Source organism: Clarias gariepinus, chromosome 24 (assembly GCF_024256425.1).
Source record: "Clarias gariepinus isolate MV-2021 ecotype Netherlands chromosome 24, CGAR_prim_01v2, whole genome shotgun sequence".
Classification (NCBI taxonomy): domain Eukaryota; kingdom Metazoa; phylum Chordata; class Actinopteri; order Siluriformes; family Clariidae; genus Clarias; species Clarias gariepinus.
This window is the reverse complement of record NC_071123.1, coordinates 23,007,535-23,024,361: the sequence shown is the minus strand read 5'-3', so window position 1 is coordinate 23,024,361 and position 16,827 is coordinate 23,007,535. Positions and strand designations below refer to the sequence as shown.

General features: G+C 38.9%; 1 protein-coding gene across 2 annotated transcripts; it reads left to right on the top strand.

Annotated features, from left to right (window-relative positions):
* Window positions 1–925: 925 nt before the first annotated feature.
* On the top strand, window positions 926–14,671 carry arhgap35b (Rho GTPase activating protein 35b). 2 transcript variants are annotated; one of them, XM_053485119.1, is made up of 7 exons: window positions 926–1,300; window positions 5,181–9,162; window positions 9,268–9,409; window positions 10,155–10,232; window positions 10,556–10,687; window positions 11,441–11,546; window positions 12,835–14,671. In XM_053485119.1, exons 2-7 carry the CDS (start codon window positions 5,440–5,442, stop codon window positions 13,190–13,192), a joined length of 4,539 nt encoding a protein of 1,512 aa, XP_053341094.1. In that variant the 5' UTR covers window positions 926–1,300; window positions 5,181–5,439; the 3' UTR covers window positions 13,193–14,671. The 2 variants fall into 2 exon arrangements, with proteins under 2 accessions (XP_053341094.1, XP_053341093.1); XM_053485118.1 differs by having other exon boundaries at window positions 926–1,568.
* Window positions 14,672–16,827: the final 2,156 nt, after the last annotated feature.

The window sequence follows — 16,827 nt, the reverse complement described above, 5'->3', positions numbered from 1 at the left end:
TGGATCAGAACAGTGAGGTGAGCCTCTGTCCCTGCTGGCATAGACGAGCCTTGGGTGCCCATGATCCTGTCAACATTTCACTGGTACATTATATAACTGATAATCAATGTTAAGGTATTGATGTTATGGCTGATAGTTGCATACATATACAAACCCAAATATACCCTTCTTTATGATTAATTCAGTTATGAGAAACTGAATGTCTTCAAAGACGTGATCATGTGAATCTGTGCTATGTCCTGCCTATGTGACTCATGTTTAAATTTTTTGCTCAGTCATGTTTGTTTAGATGTTAAAAATGAACCACAATCCTGTTAATAGTTTGGCCTATTTTGTACTAAATTAAAGATGTCACTCTATACTGAACAATATATATGTTTATTTAAAAACAGCAAATGGCTAAAATGCTCAAGGGCTACTGACCAGTAGAAAAGAAGAGACTTTTGTCCAGATAGATAGATAGATAGATAGATAGATAGATAGATAGATAGATAGATGGATGGATAGGTAGATGGATGGATGGATGGATGGATGGATGTGTGCTTTGCTGGAAAATTTCAAACAGGTTTTGAGACAAAATGGGCATTGGCGTAATGGTTTCCATCAGGCCTTATTTTCCTGCGTGATTAGATTACGAACAAGAAATTTCATTACGCTACCATTACAGATGATCAGACACACATGCATTAAAATAGTTAGAAAAGAATAGACGTCCTGACAGACAGACAGACAGACAGGTGGGGTTTGTGGCTATAACCACTGAAACTTGATACCAATACGCAAACCCTTAAAACTTTACATTTCAACATTAGCACTTTATGCAGTGCACAGAAAGTGTGTGTGTGCGTTTTGCCGGGTTGTAGTGTTGTTCTGCGCCACAGGGCGAGTCTCTCTGTAAGAGTGCGTGTGAAAGCAGGCAGAGAGAGAGAGAGAGAGGAGGGGATCTGATCTGATCCGGCGGAGGGGCCGCCATTACCAGGGAAGCAAGAAAAGCCCACTTTTCACCCACACACACATTACCTACTGCATGCACACACACCATCTCTGCGCTGATCAACACATTTCGGTGTGGTTCGGGAATTTCGCGGGATTTATAGGAATGCCAGCGCCGCATAGGATGAACCCGGCGCGTGTTTATCATCACGGCTACAACAACAAAGGACATCATGATTGATCGGGAGAAACGTGGGAAACGTGGGACAGCCCGAGGACGCGAATGAACCGAGGAATTTTTTTTTTAACACACCCTGGAGCAGAATATCGATAGCAATAATTCCTCATTCCTCAATCCGACATTGAGGTGCATGGATTTTTTTTTTTTTTTTTTTGGAGAGCGAGAGAAAAAAAAACAAGGTTTTAGGAGCAGCAATACTGCTTGATTTTTTTTCTTTTAAAACATTGGAGCTTTCTTGTTCAACATTGATATCAAGTTTAAACCTTTTCAAATATTTAATCTTTAATATAACACAGATTATTAATTATTTCAATAAAATAAAACCCTGACGCTGCCCGTGCCGGCCTGGACTCGGACCTGGATCGGATATATAACCAAAAAAAGAAAAATGATGGTATTTATGCCGTCGGAATGTTTTAATATTGATTACTAACACGCTCGGTTTAATCATAAACCTCAATTCACGACGATAAGTCAGTCAGACAGCTCTTTATCCGGCTGTCGAATGTGTTGTCATGGAGCTTTAGCTGGATACTAAAACACTGAGTCTGAGTCTGCTGAAGGTGTGTCACTCGGGCTCAGGGGCTTTTCTGCTCAATCCCTTTAAAAATATATATATTTCCTTATCCAGATGTTTTTATTCCTCACACAGTCATTGTGTCTAACCCTAATCCACTGAAATAGTCAGTTTTGAGAAACATATCTACTGAATATTAGCAAAAAAAGATCAGGCAGACAGCGTGTGAGCTAGCATGCTAGCTAAAGTGATTGTTCACATCACATGCATTAGCCTATGACAAAACGGGAACAGGGAGCTAGGCTCACACACACACACACAGACTTATATACGTTATAGATGGGGAGGAAATAAAATACACTTGGGGTGCTATTTATCATCTTAGCTTGGCTTAATATTACTTGTTTAGCTGTTAATTATTTATTCAGCTTTGTTTGTTTGTTTATTTATTTAATTTTACATGTATGAGAGCAGGGGGTCTCTCAGACGCCTGAGACATCTTCAGCCACCGACTACAAATCTCCCTCATAAATGTATTAGATTTAAAAAAAATAATACGTATCCTACATTATTATTTTATTTATTTATTACAATTGGTGGTTTTATTTCTGAAATATCTTCAGACCAGTTTTAGTCTGAGATGCCAGCTTCTGGCGTTAATGTCAAACTTTAAGTCAGAAACATTACTATTGATGATTGTTGGTGATTAGTAGCTCTTTATATTATTTATCTTTGGAACTAAAAGTAATTCTGATTTTTAGATTGTACATCAGTAAAAGAACAACTCCTCTAAAACATTTAATAAATTCTTTTATAAACGCGTCCGAAAAAAATTTAACATAATAAGTACACTAATATTTAGTTTATTTATTACAGCCATGTTGTTATTTCTTTATGAAATGTCTTCAGACAAGTTCTAGTCTGAGATGCTAGTTTATGGCTTTGATGTAAAACTCAAAGTCAGATACATTACTATTCATTCTGTTGGTTAGAGTCGTAATATTTACTGTCAAGCCACTCCCACCTCCTTATCACCGTTATTTCTGTACTCTACAAGAAACATATATACAATACATTTATTGAATAAATTCATTTATAAATGTAGCAACAAAAAAAAAAAGACAGATGTGGACTAATATTTTATTTTTTTATTTCATCCATAGGGGATTTTACTTCTGAAATATCTAGTCTGAGATGCTAGTTTAGAAGTCAAAAACAGTACTGTGGATCCTGTCAGAGTCATATTTGATTAGTAGAACTTATTTATCTTTGAAACTAAAAGTAATTCTGACATGTTTCTGTCTTTTAGATTGGACATCAGTAAAAGAATAACTCCTCTGTCAAGCCACTCCGACCTTCTTTTGATTAAATAAATTTATTTTAATTTGGCACATTTATAAATGCGGCAACAATATTTTAATATATAACTCGTACGCTAATTTTTATTTATTTATAAGAGCTGTGGCAGTTTTTGTTTCTGAAATGTCTTTAGACAAGTTATAGTCTAATAGTCACCGGTATTTCTATTCCTAAAACACACGGCAATAGATATGATTGAATAAATGTATTCATAAATGCGTTATGTAACATATAATAGGCAGGCCAATATTTTATCTGTTACAGCTGTGCCGGTTTTTATTTCTAAAATTCTTAAGACAAATACGTTAAGTATACATTACACAGTCTAAGGCTGGTTACTTATGTGTTACTGAGATGCACTCAAATAAATTCTAAATCATAGAAATCTAAATCGGATAAATTTAATAATGGTAGGTTGTGATTTACACTGAATATGCGTCATGGACTCCCTCTGTTTCAGACAGTTAAGTGTTGACTGAGATGTGTAAAATTGTACAATATTTTTGCAATATGATCGTTGGTTCCAACAAAACTGCATTGTCAGCGTAAAGCTATTTTAAAAAGTATATTTGGTATCTAAAAGAAGAACTGAAACATGCCTTTACTTTGACGGGAAATGAAACTTTCGGGACAGACATACTGAAATTCGTCATTGTTATTGTGAGCAGTAGTGAAGTGGTCAGTTGTTTAAAAAAAATAAATACCTGTGAAATCTCAATAAAACAGTATAGGTTTAATTAGAATATTTTATATCATAATTATATATAGCATTACTCAGCCATAATATATATGACAGCCTTCTAATGCACTTTAAAAATATTGTATTGTTTTATATTCTTACTGTATATTCATTTGCCATTGATCGTATGGCATCCTGACAAAGGAAAACCATCAGATTATTTACCTAATTTAATGGGGTTTGCTAGCAGGATTTAAAGAGATCCTACAGGAATATGTTGAACTTTCATGCTGATCATTAAGACCTAATGGAATGAATATAATGTTCTTATAAATAAACTGCAATAAGCCAAAAATCATGAGAAAAAAACCCATATGAAAACTTTCACGTATAGTTCATGGATGTCTAAATTGAATTGACAAATAATTCACTAACATATAATGTTTCATTTAATTATGCTTTGAATGAGTTCTGCATTTAAAATTACATAAAGTATAAATAATAGATGGGGAAATATAGTTTAAGCTACATATTGTGATTCTTTTGACTGTGCCTCCAAAATTAGATTTTTTTAAAAACATATTTAATTTATATATATGTTTGCATTTGAGGTGGGAAAGTGTTGCAGTTCCTCTATTATCCTACACTTTGGTGTGCTCTAAACTGTCTTAACACATCATCCTGTGTGGTAGAGCCCTATTGCTTAAAAAAGTAATTTAGGATTGTAACAAAAAAGAAAAAAATGGAAAAAGATTAGAATCAAATATCGAAGCAGGATATTGAAAAAATAATGATACTTACCGAAACGCAAATTAGTACAAATTAAAATCGACACCTAGGTGATAATATTGTTCTGGTGATTCCTATCCCTAGTATGAATATTTTAATTCCAAGAAACCATTATCCATATATTAAATATTTTCCAACTGGTAAGCTTTGCAAGTTATTTCGTACTACCCTTTTTAGAAGCAGCTAATTTTATTACCATTATCCTGATTTAAAAAACAATCATTGTGATTTTATTAATTACCTTAAAAAAAAAAGGAAATAATTGTATATAAAAAAAAAAACTCACCAAACTATGTAGTATTGGACGACCTCAAGGGCCATGTGAGATTCTAGACTCACATTTTCCATTGCTGCCATTGCATTTTTTTTAAAGCTGACTTTGCATTACATATTTTACAGTTGATGTTGCATTAAATACTAAGTTTAATCCTGTCCTTAGAATCGCTGAGCATCAATGTATTAAAATTAACACATTTATACAAATGAAGATAGCGCATTGTAGACCAATGTTTGCTTTAATTAGTCTTTTTTTTTTTACTTTGATGTAAAACTTCATCAATCCTGTTGGTTAAAGTGATTGTTGATTAGTAGCTCTTTTATTTATATATATATAATATATATTGTTTGGAACTTAAAGTAATTGACACTTTTCTGTCTTTCAGGTTATACATCACTAAAGGAACAACTCTTCTGAAACATTTAATATTTTCTATTAAGCCACTCCCACCTCCTTCTCATCTTTATTCCTGTACCGTACCATCTATAATATGGGCAAGAAACATGCAGTTGAAATTATTTTAATGTAAAGCCGAAGAGAAAACACAGTGCTGCAGATATGATTGAATGAATCTATTTATAAACACGTCCAAAAAGTGAAGCTTGTCTTTTCCCTTTACAGCATGGCAAGATGAGTGCCTGCAAATGATGATGGCTAAAAAGCAAGATTCACGGGTGCCTACCTACAACCTAGTTGTAGTTGGTCTTTCAGGCACTGAGAAAGAAAAAGGCCCCTGCGGCGTTGGCAAGTCTTGCCTTTGTAATCGCTTTGTCCGCCCTAGTGCAGATGACTTTCACCTTGATCACACGTCTGTGTTGAGCACCAGTGATTTTGGTGGCCGAGTTGTCAACAATGACCATTTCCTGTTCTGGGGAGAGGTGGAGCGTGTCATGGAGGATGGCTCCGAGTGTAGGATGCATGTGGTGGAGCAGACCGAGTTTATCGATGACCAGACCTTCCAACCACATCGTAGCACAGCTTTACAGCCTTACATCAAAAGAGCTGCTTCCACAAAACTGGCCTCTGCCGAAAAGCTTATGTACTTTTGTACAGACCAGTTGGGCCTGGAGCAGGACTTTGAGCAAAAGCAAATGCCAGAGGGAAAGCTGCAGGTAGATGGATTTCTACTTTGTGTCGACGTAAGTCGAGGGATGAACCGTAGCTTTGATGATCAAATGAAGTTTGTTACCAATCTGTATAATCATCTAGGTAAAACTAAAAAGCCTGTTGTGCTGGTTCTTACTAAGTGTGATGAAGGTGTTGAGCGATACATCAAGGACTCTCATACGTTTGCCATTAATAAAAAGAACTTGCAAGTTGTCGAAACATCAGCTCGATCTAATGTCAACGTAGACCTAGCTTTCCTTACTCTGATTCAACTCATTGATAAGGGAAGGGGCAAGCATAAGATAATACCTTATTTTGAGGCTTTAAAACATCAGAGCCAAATTATTGCCACTGCAAAGGACCGCTATGAATGGTTAGTCAACCACATAGTTAAGAATCACAACGAGACCTGGCCTGCGATCAGCCGTCGTATGCAACCATCACCGGAATACAAGGAGTATGTCTTTTTAGAAGGTACAGCTAAAGCTAAAAAGCTTTTTCAGCAGCATGTTCATCGGCTTAAACAGGAGCACATTGAGAGACGTCGTAAGGCATATTTAAGTGCGCTCCCACTGGCCTTGGGTTCCTTAGTGTCTGAACTGGCTGAAATCGAGCATTTAAGCTGGTCTGGGGTGCAGAAGGTACTGGAGTCCAAAAAGGACTTTGACCACTGGTTTGTGGTGCTGGAGGATGCACCCTGGGAGGACACACCACATCTTGACAATATGGAGGATGAACGCATTCCCTTTGATGTGCTGGATACAACTGCTGCGGAAATCATATTTGATGCGCATCTTGAACATCTGCGGAATGAGTGCAAGCGTGCTGAGATGCGGCATGAATTTAAGATGAAGCTGGCATCCTCACCTTTTGTCACCCCTGGCAAGCCTTGGGAAGAGGCACGGAGCTTCATAATGAATGAAGACTTCTATCAGTGGTTAGAGGAGCCAGAATACTTGGATATCTATAACAGGCACCAAAAGGTGATTATAGACAGGGCAAAGGAGGATTTCCAGGAACTTCTGCTAGAGTATTCTGAGCTTTTTTATGAACTTGAAGTGGATGCTAAACCAAGTAAAGAAAAGATGGGCGCGATTCAGGAAGCACTGGGAGAAGAGCAACGATTCAAGGCGTTGCAGAAGCTGCAGGCAGAAAGAGATGCCTTAGTATTAAAGCACATCCATTTTGTTTATCACCCAACCAAGGATACTTGCCCAAGCTGCCCATACTGTATTGATAGCAAGATTGAGCAAATATTAGCGTTGTGCTTCCCTATGCGCTATCCTTCCTTTGGAAAATCTAATATTCATGAAACCAAAGCAGAAAGGATAAATTTGGTGATTCTGGGCAAAGACGGTTTAGCAAGAGAGTTGGCAAATGAGATTCGGGCCATGTGTGCCAATGATGACTACTATGTACTTGAAGGCAGAATCTATGAGCTAATTCTCAGGCCTATTGAAGGTAATGTTAGGCTTCCTGTTAACTCCTTCCATACTGCCACGTTCACACCTCATGGATGCCTGTGTTTGTACAATTCCAAGGAGTCTTTGTCTTATGTTCTAGAAAGTATTGAGAAGTTGCGAGACTCCACGCTTGGCAGAAGGGATAACCACATAGCCCAACTTCCTTTGTCTCTCTTGTTAGTCACTAAGAGAGGTGTAGGAGCTTTGAGTGACCTTGGTGGAGAGACAGCCCAAATCTTAATCTCACAAGGTCAGCAGGTAGCCATGAAACTGCAATGTGAATTTTTAGAACCGGCATCCCCTGGCTCAGGCTATGGCCGGAATGTGAATGAAAAACAGATAAACCAAGTGTTAAAAGGCTTGTTAGAGACAAGAAGAAATGCTATGTTTCGTAGTGGTTCTCCATCTTCACCTCCTTTGCCTCCGAGTATCAGAGACCTGCAGCAGGACCAGAGTCCAGAGGCAGACTTGCGTATTGTCATGTGTCTAATGTGTGGCGATTCCTATGATGTAGACCAACTTCTATCCCCCTTCTTACTGCCTCAGCATTGCAGGCCAACCAGTTCCAGTGGTAATTCAGTGTTGCTTGACCAGACAGTCGGTGACAACAGGCTAACAATAGAGCTGTCCCTGCTATCATATCATGCTTCTTTTACCATGCGCAAGAGTCGGCTCGTACACGGTTACATAGGTGTTTACTCTGCCCGCCGCAAAGCCTCATTGGAAACCTTGTGTGCCTTACTCTGTGAGGTTCCAGACATTGTTCCAGTTCAGCTGTTAGCTGTAGGAGAAACTGAGACAGAGCTTACAGACTCTGAGTCTGCACGAGAGCTGTTGGTCCAGGGTGAAGAACTAGCCCATGAAATCGAGGGTCGTTTTGCTAGTGTGGTCTGTGGACCAGGTGGAGTTGTGGGAGGACTGCACAGAATTGATCTTCTGCACTCCTTCTTCATGGAGGTAGCAGAGAAGAAGACTCTTGTTGAGGCAACTCATGTATACGATAATGCTGCAGAGGCCAGTAGCACAAATGAGAATGTGTATTCACCCCATTGTGGTTCCCCTAGTCCTGTAACTATGCTGTTAGATTATGAGGAGGACATGGAAGCTTCACCGCCTTACTTCGATGGCACCCTCACCTCTCATAGCAGCTTCAAGCTTCCTGACTTGGATGCAGGCGACACATTCTCTGTCATTTCTGACCTTAGTACTTTTGAGAACAAGCTGAACAACAAAGTTCCTTTACATATGAGGCCCAAACCCAGTGTCACGTTTGACATCAGAAAGCACAACTTCAACCCGTATATGGACACTAGCCATCGGCGATCTCTCACCTCCAATGTCACCTGGCCTCCCTGTGGGGATGGGTTGTATGATCCGTCTGACTACGCTGAGCCAATGGATGCTGTTTCCAAGCCCCGACCAAGCCATGAGGAAAACATTTACTCAGTGCCACATGACAGTACGCAGGGTAAGATCATCACCATACGGAACTCCAACAGAATGCACTCTAATGGAGGTGTGAATGGCTCAGATAGCGAAGGGGATGGCAGTTCTTTGGAGAGACACAGGAAGTTCTCTTCTGCAGGAGTAAAACCACGATTGTACCGTGATCGATCAAAGCGCCTAGGCAAGTTCAGCAGCTTCCGCACCAGTTTCTCCATTGGCAGTGATGACGAGTTTGGTGGTCCCCCGAAAACAAAGGAGGATGACGTGACTGTTTTAAAAGGAGAGTCGCTGATTGAGGAAGGGGATGATAAGAAAAGGAACATTCTGAGGAGCCTTCGTCGACCAGGCAAGGTAAGTACACCATTATGCACTGCTTTTCTGTACTTCCGTCCAAACATGGGGTCTAAAGTCACAATTTACTTAACCCAAATGTCTCTATCTGTTTAAAATTTGCAGAAAACTAGACTAAAGCCTCGACACTCAATCTCCAAGCCCCTGGAGAGTACATACTTTGGGGTGCCACTGGGTAATGTTGTGTCACCTGACAGACCCATACCAGTGTTCATCGACAAATGTATCCGCTTCATTGAGGCCACAGGTAAAACTGCTTACACTGTTAAACCAAAAGTTTGAGGACACCTGACCATCACACTTGTATATGGTTCTTTCCCAAACTGTTCCCACAATGCTTGAAGCACACAATTGTCTAAAATGTCATAGTATGCTGTAGCAAAGTTTATGAAGACATGGTTTTGCTAAGGTCGGAATGCAAGAACTTGAGTGGTTTATAAGACATCCTCACCCAATGTTGGTGCGTGACAAACTATTGTTCTTGTGGCTGAATGACACAACATGGGATGTTCAAAAATCGCATACGAGTATTATGGTCAGGTGTCCACAAACTATTGGAAACATTGCCTGTCTTTGTATTGTCTCTGAATCAAACAAGTTGATCTATTTACCAGGCAAAACTACATGACATAAGGCAATAAGACAGAAATGAAGATAATTTGAACCACCGATGTGGATGTGTCCGATTTTGTCACATGTTTCTCTTGAAGACGTGGTGTGCTTGCACAAAAAATATCCAAAAATACATACCATTGCTACACTAGCATTAAACGCTATCATTTGTCAGGAAAGCTGAGGACAGTAAATTTCTGGATGGTGCAACGCTTACTTCCTTTTATCGTTTTCTGTCTCGCGCAGGACACATTCTCAGCTATTAAAGGCAAACAATCAAATATCTTAGCATTTTTGCAAATGATGGTTGCAGATTTAAACAGGTATACATAAGATGTCAAGAGAAAAAAAAAATTATGTATGATCTCTGTCTGCCTCAGGGTTGACTACGGAGGGTCTATACAGAGTGAGTGGCAACAAATCGGAGATGGAGAGCATGCAGCGGCAGTTTGAGCAGGGTAAGATTATACCCAAGTTATCCCTTTCAAGTCATCTAATGACTTGACATAATGAAGGTTTAGTATTTTGTTGTTAGTGAGGTGGTGCTCATGTGCAAGTCAGTTACCACCTTATTATTTATCATTCTTGTGCATGCTTGCATTTCAAATGTAGTGCGTCTAGTTCAAATGTCTAATTTTGAGTATTACATCAATTAACAGATTATTTCACTCCAATTATTAAAGTGATTCAAAGGAAACAACCTATTTTTTCTTTCCTTGCTCACATTACTGTACTTTTATGCAAGCATTCATTCTTTTTCACTTTTGCTTTTCCCCTACAGACCATGGTCTTGACCTGGTAGAGAAGGACTTTCCTGTGAACACAGTAGCTGGAGCTTTAAAGAGCTTTTTCTCTGAGCTGCCCGATCCATTGGTCCCATACAGTCTACAAGTGGAGCTGGTCGAAGCCTTCAGTAAGATTTCTTAACCATAGTCATGTCTTTTTGTTTATTTTATTGCTAGCTTTTAGGTACAAGATAAAGACATTTGAGCCCAGAACCACATCAGCTTTAGAAAAAGCAGGGGAATGTACAGATTTCAAGTACAATGGTGTCTAGCGCCACTCCGACTATTACAGCGAAGTCATCGTTGTTCATGCACATATTCCAGTCCGCTCTCCTTGGCTGCCATCTGCTGTTACTGTTGATTCAGTGATCAAAGGAAAATTATTTAAAAATGAAAATGAACATAAGGTCACGTGGCTTTTAATGTAATTATTGCCTAGCTAACTAACTTAACGAGCTGATTCTTTATCATTTAGAGAGCGTAACTGATCTAATCCCATGCCAGGCAAGGGTCAGCTTAGCAAATGTTTACCAGGTTAAGAGTAAAATGCTTCCACACTTTACAGGGATTAGTTGCCATTGCATTACTATAGTAAGCTCCCGTTAACTGGCTGGGAATCGAACCCAGGCCTTCCGCATGGTATGCAAAACACGTACCACATGGTGGTGTTTACTACAAGTGATGTAGGTACAACCAAAGTTGTGTACTGTGTATCACAAAGATGTCTCCTGAATGTTCCCTTACAAAAGGTGGGAAATCCCAAACCCGAATAATCAGTAATCGGGAGATGAGAAGATTAGAAGTCATTTATCGTATTCTTGTGGTTAAATATCCTTCACTGATTGTGCACTTTGTGTCTTCTTTTCTTTGTCTTTGTGCAGAGATAAATGACCGAGAGCAGCGGCTACAGACCATGAAGGATGTGCTGAGGAGATTTCCGCGTGAGAACTACGAAGTTTTCAAACACGTCATGAGCCACCTGAACAAGTCAGTTTCTTTGAGTTGTCACGTCATAATTTTGCAACTTTTCACTCTTAGCCTAAAAGAAGATTTACTTAAACCTTTAGAAGATTCCGCTTTAGAGCACTCTAGGGGTTTAGATTGGCTTGATTAACATTGCATCATTGTATATAAACATTCATAATTGTTCAAAACGCCACTGATGGAAACTAATATAATACAGGTTCGAGACAGTTTTGTGATAGTTCTGCAAGTCTCAAGGCTGCATAACAGATTTGAAAAAACATATTTTAAACTAAACCTATGAGTGGTGTTTAAGTCAAACCAGGGCTTTTGATGAAATTTCTGGTGAACGAAGGTATAAGAGCGATTAACATTTACAGAAGACTTCAAGCACAGTATGGTGATAAGACTCTTAGCCACAGTAAACCATTTAAACAGTGCAAACGTATTAAAGAAGACTGTATTTCTGCGAATGACAATCCCGGCCAAGAATCTCATCTTCCTGTGGTCATTCAGCTCCTGATCCTTGAAAACTTGTCACCGACTTGTATAAGAGACACATCGGTCTGTTTAACTGTACACACAATTGTTCACCAACACCACTTGCACGTTACAGGAACTCGGCTGCGAGTTATTGCCACAGGAGTGTTCAGGGGGTACACTCCTGACCTTGCTCCAAAACATTTCTACATGTTTGGTCCATTAAAGAAGTTCCTAGGAGGCCAAAACTTTCTACTTTGATGGTATTTCAAGCACTAGTAAAACACTCGGATGAGTACATTAGTGTATCAGGGGATTATCATTGTGGCCGTCGCTTGACTATAGTAAGCGGTACCATCTGCATGCAAAAAAACACAGATGATAAGGTCCAAGAACTATAACACAATTAAACACATTGGCAATTCACTTTAAAGTTTCATTCTTTGAAAATTGATGGATAACTTGCACGTTACAGATACTCGGTTGGGAGTTATTGCCCCATTCCCCGTACAGTCCAAGTGAGTTCCACATGATTGGGCCATTTAAAAAGATCTTGGGAGGATAGCATTTCAGACATGAAGCAATCATGGCTCCGACATACTAAGAAAACTTTTTACCTTGATTGTGTCCAAGCACCAGTGAAACACGGGAATAAGTGCATTTGAGTATCAAGGAATTTTATATGAAAATAGAGGGAGGTTTTTCTGTTATTCTGCACAATCAAAAGTCCCGCTTTGACTTGAACACCCCTCGTTAAACTACTGAAAGTTTGAATTATTTGTTTCTTAGGCGGTATGAATTTGTTTGCCCATGATAAATGTATTTCTTTCAGGGTTAGCCAGTGGAACAGAGTCAATCTAATGACCAGCGAGAACTTATCCATCTGCTTCTGGCCCACGCTCATGCGTCCCGACTTCACCACCATGGACGCTCTCACAGCCACACGCACCTACCAGACCATCATCGAGACCTTCATCCACCAGTGCGCCTTTTTCTTCTACAACCAAGCGCCCGTCGAATCTCCCACAGGCCTCTATGGCACCCTGGTGCCCTCCGTGCTGCCCCCTTCACCTAGCGCCGCCCCCTCGTGCACCCCTCCGCCTCCGCACTTCAGCCCGGCGCTGCACTCGCCTCCCAGCTCTCCTCCTCAGAGCCCTCTCACCATCCCCTCAGAGACGCACACACTGTGAGACAGGGAAACGCACCACGCTAGATACGATCGCTCATATCAGCTCACGCGTACAGTACATATGCTGCACAGTCTTTACACAAACACTTATGTAAACACCATCACACACACGCACGCGATGATGTGTGCATATTTAACTTTGCATGTAGCGACTGGATTCTACGCTGTCTGGGAGTTTGTGAATGATTTCTGTTTTTTTTTGTTTTTGTTTTTTTGAAAAAACTGTAGAGTGCTGATGACGCGCACACACACATACCCGTCCTGTCTCAGTGTGGACCATCACTGTAAAAAAAAAAAAAAAGATAATAATAATAGGACCTTAATCTTAAACGTAATCCAAGTCTACAGTTTAGCTGACTTCTGATTGTGCAGTTTTTTTTCTGTTCTTGTCTTATCTCTCCTTTTAAAAAGAAAAATCAAAACGATAATGAATTCTCTTCATCCTTTCCTTCTTTCCTGATCTCAGACTGTAGCTGCAACCCACCCCCCCCTCCCCCCCACCCCCAGAGCCACCAATGAAGGAACAACCAGTAGGGAGACGCACTACAAATGGAAAGCACTTATCCGAACGCTTTTTGATGATAAATTTAAACAGACACTTTGAAAGAGTGCTGATTTAAAAAAAAAAAAAAGAAAAGAAAGAGTGAGATACATAGAATTACTATTGCTGCATGCTTACTTGCAAAGACAGACCTTTTTTCCAGTGTTGATTTAATCTACCTGATCCCTTGTTAAAAGACAGCATGGATTTGAAGAAAAGAAAAGAAAAAGAAAAAAAAAAGATGTCATGTATGAAAGCTTTGATTTGGTTTTCTTCTCTCTGTGATATGAAGTCTTTCGCTTTTATCGGTTCCTGTGGATCTGTGCTCTTTTTAACGAGATTCGATTGGATGATTGGGGAGCTCCGGAAGGTTTGATCGCTTTGAGACTGTGAACTTTAACATTTAACCATCTGAACCTTTAATCCCATCCCTGAAGAACCCCGCCCTAAAAATGGGACATTAAAAAAAAAAACAGACACAAAACAAAACACGCAACAGACACATGGGCCTTCCTTTGTATTTGTTTTTTTTGTTTTTGTCACTTAGTAATATAAAGCACTTTGTTTGTTTTTTCTTTTTGCGTTTTATTTCGGCCTGATTTTGTGGAGAGTAAGACCGAATTGCATTTGGTGTAGCCCGTGTCGGGGAACGTTGCCCATCCTCATGTTCATGTTCATGCTCTGTACTCAATTTTCCTTGTTATCTCTGTGACATTAAGACTAAACTGCAACTAACCTAGACGTAAACTGCTAACGTTCTCACTTCAGCGCAGTCGACTCCTGATTTGTCCAGCGCTCCTGTTCTCCGCTTCTCCGGTTCCCGGACTCGTCTCGGTGCATCCGATCGATCCATAAGGTTGTGTAAGGTTACCGTGACTCGTTGTGTGTAGATTGTAAATGACTTTTCTTTGAAAACATGAAGCCTTTCTGAAATGGAAATTTTGTCCATTTTTTTTTTGTCATAAATTCTGAATGTTTTCCTGTTTTAATAGATTTCAGATAGTCGATTCATTAGAAGTAGGAAGAATTGGGTTTTAACAAGATAGAAAAAATCTGGAAAGATACTGTATATGAAAGGGATAAAAAAACAAACAGTTTAATATTAGCGCAAACCGGGTTGTGGTGTTAAAACTGCTTTTTTTTTTTTTTTTTTTTTTTTGAGAAATAGAACTTCAACCTGAAAAATTTAATCAAGCAGGTGACACCTGGAATAAATGTTTAAGGTGGTAAGATTTGCTTTATTCTTCATCTTTATTCTTTGGCTTATGCCATTCAGGAGGTGTAGAGCATTCGGCTCCGCCCATACCAATTTAGGACAATTTGCATCTGCTAAACTAAACGTTTTCCAACCAGCTCTAGGATTTAGGCTCTTTGTTTAAACAATGTAATTGCAAGTTACTAGTAAACCTGGGAAGCATGTTGAGATTTCAAAACAGGGCTGCCATCTACCCATGATCTACCTATAGCTGATTTATATACGATATATGATTATGGTAATGACAGCATTGGACAAAAGTCAGGTCACTCGTTCGTTAGAACGAATTCTAAGGTTGGGGCAGGATGTGTGTGTGCAGAAGTTTTGAAGTTTCTCAACTTCAATCAAGCTGAAACACTCTGACATCACCATCGCAACCCATTAATAAGACCAGGGGATTTTCTAGACATGCACTCATAACTGGTGCATTTTTAAAGTTTCCACTCCATCTAACATGGTACACAGTTGCCACTAGAGGGTAGCATTCTCTTTTTCTCACGTATACAGTAGATCACAGAATCCAAACCCTGGATGTGGGCATTCCACTTTCTTGTAGGTGTGATTTTCTGTTTTTACCCCGTTGCTCTAACACACTCATTTAAACTAAAATCACTAAAATGTAGACTTCATGACTGGGTTTGGGAAGCTTAGGTTTGGATATTGTGACGTTAATCAGAATGGTGTGCGAATAAAAAAAAAAAAAAAAATACAGCTTAAGAGAAATACACTTTGTGGAAGTAAAAAAAAAATTTTTATCCAGTCAGTTTATTTGGGACTCTGGAGAACATTGATTTTCATGCAACTGTAAGAGCATTCAAAGGATTTATGCTAGAATAAAAAGGAATGGATTATTCATTCATTTCCAATATCATCAATATTTCAAAACTTTCATATTACTGTTTTTTAATTATATAAATTTTGTTGCCACTGAGAGTTTGACTTCCTAAAATCTTGCACACCTCTTCTTCTAATTTGCAGGCCAAATCCTCCATCCATGAAAAAGCAAAAGAAAACAAAAAAAGGCCGACACGTTTTGATGCCATCATTACTAGTACGTTAACTTGTGTTCAACTTCTCTCGTATAAGAGACGATAAAGGTAAAGACGAGTTACTTTCACATAGCGTGTAAGATGTGCTGTTTGCGTGTATGTATGTATGATGTCAAATTAAAGTTAAAAACCTTCATATAACAGCAGGGGCCAGAATGTTTGAACTCTCTTACAGGAGATATAGATTATCAACAGGTATGTTATTAAGAACGATATGCCAGTACATACGTACTTTATATAGATGTGCATCTCAATAAATTAGAACATTTTAATAATCAATCGAAAAGTTGATTTAATTCAGTAATTCAATTCAAAAAATGAAACTTATATAGTATATAGACTCATTACACACAAACTGACAAATTTCAAGTTTTTATTTCTTTTCATTTTGGTGATTATGGCTTACAGCTAATGAAAAGCCCAAATTTTGAATATTGTGGAAGAAGTTGAGTATTGGACTCCTGCAAAGCTCTCTCAGGCTGTTCACGGAGTGCTGTATCCACATTACAGTAGCACATTAATGGGAAGTTGAATGGATGGGAAAAAATGTGGTGGAAAAAAGTGCACAAGCAACAGGGATACCTTTGCGATGATATTCTAATTTACAGAGGTGGAAAGAGTAATAACATTTTATACTCAAGTAAAAGTACTGTTATTTCAGTGAGAGTTTGCTGAAGTACTAGTAAAGTTACCCTTATAAAAATCTATTACTAAGTAAAAGTAAAAAGTAGCTCATTTAAAATGTACTCAGAGTAAAAGTTACCAAGTTACTTTTCTTAACAGCGGGGGTG